At 48.7% G+C, this 12078-nt stretch overlaps 1 protein-coding gene across 2 annotated transcripts in view; it reads right to left on the bottom strand.

The window, feature by feature from the left end:
• GPLD1 (glycosylphosphatidylinositol specific phospholipase D1) overlaps positions 1 to 12078 on the bottom strand; it is a gene marked incomplete at its 5' end in the record, with an annotated part of 42558 nt that overhangs the window by 8775 nt on the left and 21705 nt on the right. The window contains 7 exons of one of the 2 annotated variants that reach the window (XM_080917654.1): positions 153 to 294; positions 1466 to 1622; positions 1714 to 1788; positions 2146 to 2256; positions 5544 to 5730; positions 8970 to 9109; positions 11796 to 11919. In XM_080917654.1, the coding sequence (XP_080773780.1) occupies positions 153 to 294; positions 1466 to 1622; positions 1714 to 1788; positions 2146 to 2256; positions 5544 to 5730; positions 8970 to 9109; positions 11796 to 11919 (936 nt within the window). The remainder of the gene's footprint in view (positions 1 to 152; positions 295 to 1465; positions 1623 to 1713; positions 1789 to 2145; positions 2257 to 5543; positions 5731 to 8969; positions 9110 to 11795; positions 11920 to 12078) is intronic. The other variant, XM_080917655.1, reaches the window with a different exon arrangement.

The raw sequence follows: 12078 nt of genomic DNA, 5'->3' as shown, positions 1-12078 counted from the left end.
TCTCAGAGGAGAAGTCTGCGGTCTCCCTCCAGAGCAGTTAAGGGCGATAACCATTGGCCCTCCCTGCCCTTCTTCATATCTCTCACTCAGTGAGGTCCCCAATAGCTGGCACCTGCCCCTACGCTGCCTCCGACCCTGATGTCAGCACTGACCTGCTGTCATTCCTCCAGGTCGGGCTCCCAACCAGCAGCAGGCTTCTGTTGGCCACTGTGACCCCATGAAGGGCGTATCCAAACCACGAGAAGTCCTCCTCCCCGTTCACCTTCCAGTCGGCTTCGTCCAAAGTCAGCGACTCTAAAGAACACCAGCCTCCATCAGCCGGCCAATCATCCCTCAAACAGTGAAACCCAGTCCGGTAAAGGAAGATGAAGGAAACAGAGAAAGGTGTATTACAGGCGTGGCGGCGCACATCTACAATCGCAGGACTTAGAATGCGGAGGCAGAAGGATCAAGAAAGAGTTCAGGGCTGGACAGATGGCTCAGTGGTTAGAGCACTGACTGCTCTTCTAGAGGTCCTGAGTTCAGTTCCCAGCAACCACATGGTGGCTCACAACCATCTGTAATGGGATCTGATGCCCTCTTCTGGTGTGTCTGAAGACAGCTGCAGTGGACTTGTATACATTAAGTAAATAAATCTTTAAAAAATAAAAAAGAAAGAGTTCAAAGTCATCCTTAGCTATACGAAGTTTGAGACTAGCCCGGTAGTATGAGACCCTGCCTTAAAAACAACCCTCTGTATGTCTGAATGAACAGTACCTATCCCTCCTCTGAGAAAAGACCTTGAACAGAAGCTGTTTATGAGCATATGAGAGCCAGGTCCCCTCTGAGAGTCTGCAGAACTTGTTCATTATATGTGGATCCCAGGACCCCAACATTATTAGTAGATGTCACACTTCAAACAAGAAGTGTGTTTCAGAGGCTCATTTCCAAAGGATAAGTAAGGATACTATTCAGAAAAGCCTTCTAGGGGCGTGAGGAGCAACTGGGATGGCTTTGGTCATCAGCCTTGGCAGCATTTCTAGTTCATTCTTGGAAGCTGTGAGAATAGCCTCTTGTCCCTTAGTTTGTGAATTAAGAAACCAGGTGACCTGTTGTATACTCGGTGATCATTATTTATTAAGCATTTATTTATGGTGTGTGTGTCCGCGCATGCGCATGTGTACCCACATGCCGTAACATACATGTGGAGGTCAAAGAACAACATTCAGGAGTCAGTTCTCTCCCTCTACCTTATGGGTTCTGGAGACTGAACTCAGGTTGTCAGCTCTAGCAGGAAGCCACCTACCCACTGAGCCATCTCACCTGCCCTCACTGGCATTTCTCTCCCCATCTTTGCCATGACCTCTGTAAGCATGAGAGCCTTTCTGTTGGCAAGTGACATTCTAGCACACAGGCCATATATGCAAGAGATGTGGCAGCCACAGTTAAGCTGCAATCTCTGCCCCTCCCCCACATCAACGCCTACCGTTGTCACTCCGTCTGGGGTGCGAATAAAAGGCAGCCACAGTCCCTCTCTGCTTCCCTCCACCTGGTGCAAAGGGTGAGCTGATCACCAGATCTTGCTGGCCGTCCCCATCTGCGTCCATTGCCAAGAGGGTCCAGCCCAAGTTACAGTAAGTGTCCTTGGGAGGGAGACAGGAAAGCATCAGCCCCAGAGGCCATGGGGCAGCAGCCGAGGAAGGCCCAGACTCAAGGCAGAGACCAGAGACATACCTTGCAGGAGATGGTGATGTTGGGGGAAGAGGACAGCCTCCCTTGCTGGGAGCCGTAGTAGACATACACAGAACCCTAGACAAACGGCAACAGACCACAAAGTTTTCAGGGTACCGCGAACCCTAAACCCTAAAACAGAGTAAAGCAAGAGAGGACTCACTCGTCCCAGAAACAGTCTGAAACCTGGCGGTTATCACTGCTGTTTGTTTAACACGGGGTTTTGCTATATATTCATTCCAAAGCAGAGGGGGGTGGGGGGACGCCATTTTAAATCCCTGTCTCCTAGTCCGTAGCCATGGCTGTATGTGGCAAAGGACCTGACCCAGCTCCTCCCCAGAACATGCTCCCTCTGAGTTCCTGTTACCTTCTTGCCAGGCACACTGCTCCATACCCCAGGCCCCCTCTCCACCTCTGCCTTCCTCCCAGCCTTACATTGTAGGTGAGCTGCCCTGAGCCCACGGAGGGAGCCCCCACAGCCAGGTCAGGCAGCCCATCCTTGTTGAAGTCCAGCACGGCCAAAGCTGAGCCAAAGCGACCTGAAGGCTGAGGAAACACACGTTACTTCACTGGGCTAAGCATGGCCTTCAGACTGCAGGCATGCGGGATTGGCCCCCCACCTACTGCCCACAGCCCAAGACCCAAAACCTGTCCACAGCGCATATGGGACACATCTGGGTAGCTCTGCCTTAGGCGGACTTTGGGTAAGTCTGTCTACCTTGAGAAGTTGACGTGGAAGAAAGCAGTCAGTTATTGGGAGTTCTAGATTTATAAAAATGGTCTTGTGTACTTCAACCCATACTACAGTATCGTGTGTGTGTGTGTGTGTGTGTGTGTGTGTGTGTGTGTGTGTGTGCGTGTGTGTGTGTGTGTGTGTGTTTGGGGTTTGGGGGTTGAACTAAATGTATCACACATCCTAGGCAAGTACTCAACCATTAAACTATATTCCCCAGACCTTTTTGTATATTCTTTTTTTCATTTTAAGACAGGGTCTTACTAAATTGCCCAAGCTGGCCTTGAACTCACTTTGTAACTTGAGCAGGCCTTGAACTTGTGACCCTCCCTTCTATCTTAGTTTCCGAGGAATCAGGCTGTCATTCCTATACCACCAGGTCCAGCTGAAAGTAAATAACCGTCACAAAGTACCAGCACCAGCAACTGACTTCTGTGGAACACACATGACGTGGAGACAAAGCCACGCCGCCTTTGGTGGTGGCTGCCAACGTCTGCCGGCCACTATATTTCCGTTTAAAGAACACAAGATAAATCCAGTGTCCTGGCTTCAATGTCCCCATTCCACACACGCAAACATCCATTTTCGATGATTCTTAACACGGCTGTGGAACCTGCCCATGTGGTGGAGAATTCTACTGAGCTTTACGTGGATTAAGTTAGGTGCTGTGGTTATTAACCTCACATCCCATTCATAAGAGGAAAAACTGGTTCTATTTTAACACAGTTTGTTCCCAACATAGATTTTACTCTATGTGTATTTTTCCTCCTCTGGTCTAAAATCAGCCTAAACCTAACTCACAACTTCTCTGTGCTCTCCACAGCTCATACCACAGGGAACCATCTGGTGATGGTAACAATGCCACAACACATATGGCCCAGTGCCCCATATAATTGCCTCTTGACTAATTCCTGTGCCATGTGCAACAGAATCTGGCCTTTTGATGAGGCCCTAGAACATGACGAAGAACAGAGGACTGCTCCCGGAACGGATGCAGGTCTGGGTGGCCCCAGGATGAGCTAAGCCTTGCCCTCTGCGAATGGGCTGTGTCATCTCCAGCAGCTGTGCTGAGGCCCTTTAGGGGGTCAGCCATTCTTTCACTGCAAAGCACAGCGTAGCTTTGAAACAGCAATCCTAATCCTCCATGGAAGCCAAGGGCTGGGCAAAGTCTAGACCGTGCCTTCTTCTGGCCATCTTCCAAACTGCCAAAGGTCACATGGGAGGAGGGCACTGTGGCGCCATCACCTCCTCTCCACGTGGACTTTGAGAGAGTTTATCACTGCCCAGGATGTTGGACTTTACCTGCCGGTTTAACAGGAGTGACTGTGCAGCAGTTAGGACAGACAGGGACAGTTTGACTTAGTTTGTAAATATTTCACGTGATGTCAGAAGACTCCCTAAAATGGAACAGCCTTTACAGGGTGACCTCCTACCCTGGGTAGGCAACTCGCTTCCACATGGCAGGGCCAGGGCCACTTTCATCAGAGCCTAAACCATATCCCAAACCCCATGAGCCTCTAACTTGTCTTTACAGACAGGCGTGATGACGTCCTTTCTCCCCACAGCACTAATACCTAGCAATGAAGAAGTAACTTGTCCAGTCAGACAGCCACCACTGACCCCCCCAAAATTAGGTTTCTAATCCCAGCCCCTTGACACTCAAGAGATTCAGGGCCAGGCCAATGCCACCAAAGCCACCACTGGCAGTGAGACTTGGTGTCCCTCCTGGCTACTAAGATGACTAATGTCTTCTATGTCTGCAAAGCGTTCAGGGCCCTAAGTGTGCCAAGATGAATGAGCCCTCTGACTCGGTGATAAACAGTGCAGTTCTCCCTCCTGATGAAATGCAAGCAGAGCCTGGAGCTCAGAGACAGGCCCACAGCAGCTCTTCGCTTTATGAACACTCCATAACTGTAGAAGGCAGTCACACGGGGGAAATGGTGAAGAGCATATGGGAAGTCTGTCTTTACCACGGCACTGTGGCATCAAGAAACTACAGCTCTTCAAACTGCCTACCCCAGAACAGGCACCGAGGAGTTCAAAGCCAACCTGGGCTACATAGTGAATTCCAGGGCAGCCTGGGCTACAGTGTGACTCTCTCTCTCTCTCTCTCTCTCTCTCTCTCAAATTTATTTATTTATTTTATGTATATGAGTATGCTGTCACTGACACACCAGAAGAGGGCGTCAGATCCCAGAAGGTTGTGAGCCACCATGTGGTTGCTGGGAATAGAACTCATGACCTCTAGAAGAGTGACCAGTGCTCTTAACCACTGAGCCAGATCTCCAGCCTGAGACCCTGTCTCTTAAGAATTAGAAAAGAACTCAAATCCAGAATGTCTGTTTGAAGCTGTTGTAAATAGCATGTGTGTTTGGGGAAGGTATTGCACTTGACAATCAAATTTGGTTACAGACTGAGACAAATACAACGAAGGTGACTCAGATGGTGGTGGCACTGCAGGGACATTGGCTTACAAGTGACAGGAGGCAGTGGCTCAGCGGTAGAGTACTACCCAATGAGGGGCCGAGGGCATGGCTCAGAGAGACAGCGCCTGCCTGTAATCCCCCCGTAAAGGGCTGAGGGTGTGGCTAAGTGGTGGAATGACGGCCTAGAATCTTCCAGCAATATGTTGAGGGTTATTGAGTGATATAACACCTACCTAGAATCCCTCAGTGACAGAGCTTTGGGAATGGTTCAGTGATAGAGCACTAGCTTCCCCAAGAGAAGGGTTGGGAGTATAGCTCAGTCTACTGAGTTTATTGGGTAAAATGATGACCAAGAATACTCCAATTTGGGGGCTGGGAGGATGCTCAGTGGTAGAGTACTCAGTACCCCCACTGAAGCGCTGACATAAGGCTCAGTAGAAAAGCGCTTGCCTTACAGTACCCCACCCCAGTGAAGGGATGAGAGGCACTCAGATGTAGGATGCTTGCCTAGTACCCTCAGTGAGGAGCTGTGGGCAGGGCTCAGCAGAGTGTTTGTCTACTGACCTGAGGGCCAGGGGCAAGCCCTTCGATAGAGCGCTTGTCTGTGACATTTCAGAATGTCAGCAGCGGCTCACTCACCCCTAAGAGAGAAAAGATGTGATCGGGTGTCTCACCTGGAAGCCCTCCAGGAACCCGTGGGCCTCCTTGTCTAAGTCCAGGTCGACAGGGGGCAGGCCCATTTCGTTGCCATAGATGATGTACACCCGTCCAATCTGGAAGCGGCCAGGGTGGCTGTAGCCTGGTGCACCCACCACAAGGTCACCGTGCCCATCCTGGTTGAGGTCAGCCGAGGTCATGACCCTTAGAGAAGGAGAGGGCTGAGGGCTACAGTTACACTGCCTGCTGTCTTCTCTAGAACACAGCCACTTAGCTTTCTGCACTACCAACGCAGCCCAGTTTTTACAGCATCAAATTAGGTTGCCAGCACCTGTAGTGGTGAACTGAGGCATGGGGGCCACCCCTGGATGAAAGATTCTACAAGGCTGATGGGAAGTTCCTGATTGTAGAGTTGAAATGCCACAGATCTGGAGCCAAATTATCTTGTGATGTGTCTTCAGCATCTCAGTGGCCATTCATTGCCCACAATGTCTGACTTCAAATCCCTGAGATAATCCGGGAAATCCTTAGAGGATATATTAGCAGACCAAGCACAAAGCTAAGCATGGCATGAATACAAACAGTAAACTGTGTGTTGTTGTGCTAACTGCTGGCCTCCAAGTCTGCAGGTAGTTTCTGGGACCCTGTCCCCAAGTTAATTCTGATTGGTGAATAAAGACGCTGGCAGCCAATAGCTGGGCAGGAGAGAGATAGAGAAGATCTACTATAATGAGAGAGAAGACCATGAGAAGAGGAGAGAGAAGAAAGAAGTTGCCAAGGAAGAAGAAGAATGCTCAGGAGGGAGGGAGAGAGCCACCATGGGGTAGGAGTAAAGAAAACGTGGTCACGTGAGCAGACTGGAATTACAAGCAGAAGAAATAGTAAATAATAATTAGTCATTACCCATAGGGAAATGGATTCGAACAGCATGCAGGGTAGGCAGCTGCCCAGCTATTGTGCTGCATGACGTATATTTAAAAATATAGAGGCTGTGTGTGTCTTTCATCTGGGAACACAAGAGTCTAAGGTGGGTAGAAACCTCACACCAGGATTTTTTAAACACGACTATTACTACTACTACTACTACCACTACTACTACCACTACTACAGAAACCATTCTGAGAAGACATAGCAGTGCTGCCAAGTCATCCAGAATAGACACTTTCATCACCTGGCTACGTCCAAAATCAAAAGAATACCCTACTCCCTCTATAAAGCGATCACTGGGTACCAGGCTTTCACCAGAAGCAGCCGTGTTCAGCCCACACGGCTTCTCTGCTCGAAGTTCTTGGAGCATCGTCACGCTGCTCAGGAAAGCCCTGATAACAAGTCCCCAAGAACACCGGGGCCTTGAAGATATTCTACGCAGCAGCTCTATTACTTAGCAGCTCAAGTGCAAAGTAATCTGTCAACTGTAAGGAGCTATTGAAACGTATAGGGCTTAGTCATGAAACTAGTGACTTTCTGATGAGGAAGTAATTAAAAGGTACGGTTTGGGTTCACTTTTTGTTTGTTTGGAGTTGGTTTCTTCATTTGTTTGTTTTTAGACAGGATCTCTCTACACAGCCCTGGGTGTCTGGGAACTCAGGTAGACCAGGTTGGCCTCAAACTCAGAGAGAGATGTCTGCCTCTGCCTTTCTGAGCATCTACATTATAGGGGGAAAATGGGGTCTAACTCAACCAGGGTCTTCTGCTTGGAGCCCTGTCGAAGAAGAAACATTCTGGGGAGTCACCTTATGCCTCTCTCTCTCTGGCTATACAGCTCCACCCCCTTCTCACTTGTAACATTAGTGTGTCTAACAGGTATTCAGGAAATGAGATACTTCGAAAAATAACACAAAAAGGGCCTCCAACTCTCTACTTTAGTAAAGCATGAAACCAGAAAAAGAACTCTGCCAGCCAGTGGATGAGTTGGGGACTTTGCACTTCGCTGCACAGAATGTAATTCCTTTCTCTTTCAAAAGCGGGGGTGTTTAGAAACCAATTTTCTGGGACTGGAGAGATGGCTCAGTGGTTAAGACTGTTCTTCCAGAAGTCCTGAGTTCAAATCCCAGCCACCACATTGTGGCTTACAACCAGGTGAAGATCTGAAAAGAGATCTGATGCCCTCTTCTGGTGTGTCTGAAGACAGCTACAATATACTTGTATGTATATTATATGATCTTTAAAAAAAAAAAAAAAAGAACGTTTGTACTGGGCACCCACATGGTGGCTCATAACTGTCTGCAACTATAGTTCCAGGAAAGATGATGCCTTCAGGCAATATACATTCAGACAAAATACTCAAATACATACTTTTAAAAAAAAAATAAATGGTTTTTAAAAAGAATCCTGCGCGGACTAATTCTTTGCCAGCTTGATATAAGCCAGCTTCACCTGGAAAGAAGGAACTTCAGTTAAGAAAACTGCACCCCTCAGACTGGCCCCATAGGCAGTGTCTGGGGCGTTTTCTTGATTAAATATGGGTATGAAGTGGTCCAGCCCACTTCGGACAGTGCCATCCCTCAGCAGCTCAGCAGGTGGTACTGAGTCCTGTAAGACAGAAGGCTGAGCAAGCCACGAAGGGAAAGCCAGTAAGGAGCTTTCTCCGTAAGCCCTGACTCAGGTCCTGTCTCCAGGGTTCCTACCCTGTTTGAGTTCCTGCCTTGGTTTTCTCTGTAGATGTAATCTGGAGATATAATCCAGGCAAACCCTTTCCTCACCAAGTTGCTTTTGATCACGGTGTTTTGCCTCAGCAGTAGAACAGAAGCCAAGGCAGACCATAGTTTTCCTCAGTCTGATTTGCACAAAACTCTGCCAAAGGGGAGGCAACTTGAGGCCCAGGAGAGGAGCAAGGAAGATGTCTTGTAATTAAATCGACTCATGTCCCAGTCTTTGTCCCCCAACCTTCTGTGACTGTAATGGCCACAGCTCAGTAGAAAGCTGTGGTGGTTTGAATCTGCTTGGTTCCAACAGTGGCACTATTAGGTGTGGCCTTGTTGAAGAAAAGTGTGTCACAGTGGGGGTGGGCAATGAGACCCTTCTCCTAACCACACGGGAGCCAGTCTTTCCCTAATGGCCTTCACATGAAGATATAGAACTCTCAGCTCCTCCTGCACCATGACAGTCTGGACACCCCATGTCCCCATCTTGATGATACTGGACTGAAGCTCTAGAGAACCTGTAAGCCAGTCCCCACAATAAATGTTTCCTTATAAGAGTTACCTTGTTCATGGTGGCTGTTCACAGCAGTAGAACCCTAAGACAGAAGTGAATTGGATTTCCCTCTGTCCTCTAGTTCACCCTTAAAATAAATCCATTTTCTGCTTCCTAATTTCTTCTAAGATACAGGAAAACGAAGACTTACAGAGCTGTGTGCTTGGTTAACACCAACGATGCCACCCCAAAGCTGCTGCAGGACTGAATGTGAGTCAACATTCCCAGGCTAATGAGCTTGTTCTTACCAGCCCAGTCTGGCATGGGGGACAGACAGGCTGTAGGAGGCAGAGGGGCTGGAGATGTGCTTCAGATGTGTCTGAGAGCTGCCAGTAAACATCATCCTCAGGTTCCGCTCCAGAGTCTGGTACATAAAGGTTACGGATTCCTGAAATGGAGGGTTGTTTTAGACGCACGGCATCAACAGGAGTCATGGGACACAAGTGCTGGCAAAGAAGACAGACCTTCATGCCAGTGTGCTAGCTCAGACCGGCAGAAGGGACAGCAATGTCACACCGAGATGGGATAAGAGATGATGGCAGGGGCCATAGCCTCAGAGGGTAGGCTACAGGGGAAGAGTCAGCTAGGATTTCCTCAAAGCCCTCCTCCGCATTGACCTGAAGATTCACACCCAGTAAGATTACGCTCATCTCACTGTAAGGCTCTTTTGGCCTCTGTGTAAACCATGTGTAGAACTCAGGGAGAGCTGCCTGGCTCTGCTTCCTGAGTGCTGGGACTGAAGGCATGTCTGGCCAACAAGAGAATTTTTACAGACCAGATTTTAGGAAAGGCAAACCTTTATAATCCAGAATCAGAATGATGCTTGTAAACAGATGGTTTATTTTTCTCAAATGAACTGAAACACTTGGCTTCCAAAGATCCCGGCCTTCTAAACCAGTGGTTCTCAACCTGTGAGTCATGACCCCTTTGGCAAACTTCTGTCTCCAGGAATATTTACATTACAATTCATAACAGGAGCAAAATTATAGTTATAAAGTAGCAACAACAAAAAGAATGTGCTGTTTAGGGTCGCTGCAACATGAGGAACTGTATTAAAGGGCGCAGATTAGGAAGGTTGAGAACTACTGGTATGAGCCACACCCACAGTGAGATGCCGTTTGCTTTGACTGTCAATGTACCTGAAGAACAGGAGAGAACATTCCCAGAGCTGCAAACCTGTACCAGGGAACCTGGGGACAACCGGCCACCAAGCCTGAAATTCTAAACTTCCCGTTTTCTTTTATTTGGTTTTGGTTTTGTCCGGAGACAGTGACTCACTCTATAATCACAGCTGGCCTCAACTCACAGTAATCCTCCTGCCTCAGCACTCCAAGTGGTGGGATCACCAGTTCAGGAACTACATAGAACTACCTTTGCGTCTACAAAGACACAAGCACAAACCAGGGTGGTCTTTAGCAAGCTGAATAAGTACTTGATCCATCCAAGTCAAGGGTGACACCAAAGGGTGGGTGACATAAGACCAAAGAAGACTTCTTAGTCTCCAGCAGAATACAGCAAAACAGATAGAGCTAAGACCAGGAAGGCAGACCAGCTAGCCCAGGCTCAGGACACACACTGATGTAAGGACCTGCAGACAAGCAACACGTCCTCTGTCTTCTCAACTCTCACCCTGCCCACAGGCTGCACACAAACTGCTCAGTCTCGTGCCCCGGCTCTGGCTTGCGCACCCATGCAGAAAACACCACGCCATGTATGGTAAACTACCAACTCCCAGGACAGACACTGGGAACACCAACCCTATGTGATGTTAATCTGCATTGCTTTAGAATCACCTAGGAGCTCCACCTCACGGACTTGCCCAGAGGTTTAAGTGGGGAGGGAAGACCTGCTCTGGATGTGGCCGCGCTATCCTAGCCCCTGAGGACCCGGATGACGTAAGAAGGAAGTTCACTGAGCGCAGCCTTCCTGCCCTCTGCTTTCCCGTCAGCCATGACGATGCGAGCAAGCACCCCACACTCCCACTCCACAGCTGTCATGTTTTCTCACTGCTACTTCTGCCCCTCAACAGTGAATCCAAAGAAACCATTCTTTCCTGGAGGGGCTTTTCCCAGGGATGTGGCCCAGCAACAAGGAAGATAAGTAGCGCTGTTCCCGAAAGGGGGGACAAATTCTCTCCTTGGGAGACAAATATCAACGCACGCACGCACGCACGCACGCAAAAATGTCTGCACTTTGTACTATGGCGGGAGGTCCCAAGCTTGGGGCCAATTGCGTAACTTGTGGAGGCCCGTGCAAAATTAAAACTCGGAGGCTCGTTTTTCGTCCACCTGCTTGTAAGAACGTTAAGGCCACAACAGCAGAGTAGGAAACCAAGCACGGGTTCTTTTTTTCGAACCTGGCGGGGGACCATGCCATGTGACTGTGCAGGTTGACCTTCAGGAAGCTGTCCCCCCCCCAACCCTTGCCCCACTCGTGGTGTGTGACATTTACATTGTTGTAAACCCTTCGGGTCTTAACAAGCACAACCCAGTGCCTGGCTATGTCCGAGTCTTCGAACCATGTCCTAGGTTTCAGACAAATAAAGCTACTCGACTGTCCAAACATCCTGAATCTCCCCAGCTCAACATCCCTTCCGCCCATGGGATGCTAGCCACCATGAAGGATTTCCTCGGTGCCACTTCTCCATGGTGCCCTCCCCATGACCTCTGAAGTAAGAAAAAGGTAATCCCAGCACCCAGAAAACTAGGACTGGAGGACCAAGAATGCCATGAGTTTGAGGCCAGCCTTAACTATGAAGTAAGATTTTTGTAGAAGGGAGAAAAATGGCCCTATGGATACATTTCACATGTGGTGGTGTCTGTCAGCATGGGACTATGTAGAAAGTCTTCTACGTAGCAAGCTCTTGCCTAGGGACAAAGCAGGACCAGCCTAGATGTCCAGACCCTCTGTGACTGGACCACTTTCGTGTCTTAGGGCATCTCTAGAACACACCGTATTCAGAGACCAAGGACACTGTGCCCTGGCGTGTATGAATAGCAGTACTCAAGGACTGTACAAGCAAGCTGTTGAGAGAAGTGGTCCACCCTCCTTCACTGATCACTGGAAGTTCTCACCGGTGCCCAGGAGCCGGTGCTGTAGAACACGCCTCTTTCTGTGTAGTTGAGGTTTTTCCTGATGTCTTTACTTATGAACATGGTCAAATTCCTGTGAAAATCATTTTTCTGCACTTTTGAGCTGCTGGAAAGAGAGCAATGAACTTATCAAACACAGTGATAATGGTTGAGATCCTGGGGTTTTAACATAGGGAAGAAGGAAGAGGCAAAAAAAACATACCTTTAGAAAAGCATTCACTCTACAAAAATTTTTGGTGAGTATATTTCTAAGGCTTAGAAGCCC

This window comes from Micromys minutus (assembly GCF_963924665.1).
Source record: "Micromys minutus genome assembly, chromosome: 6".
Classification (NCBI taxonomy): Eukaryota; Metazoa; Chordata; class Mammalia; order Rodentia; family Muridae; genus Micromys; species Micromys minutus.
This window is presented reverse-complemented; position numbering and strand designations above follow the sequence as displayed.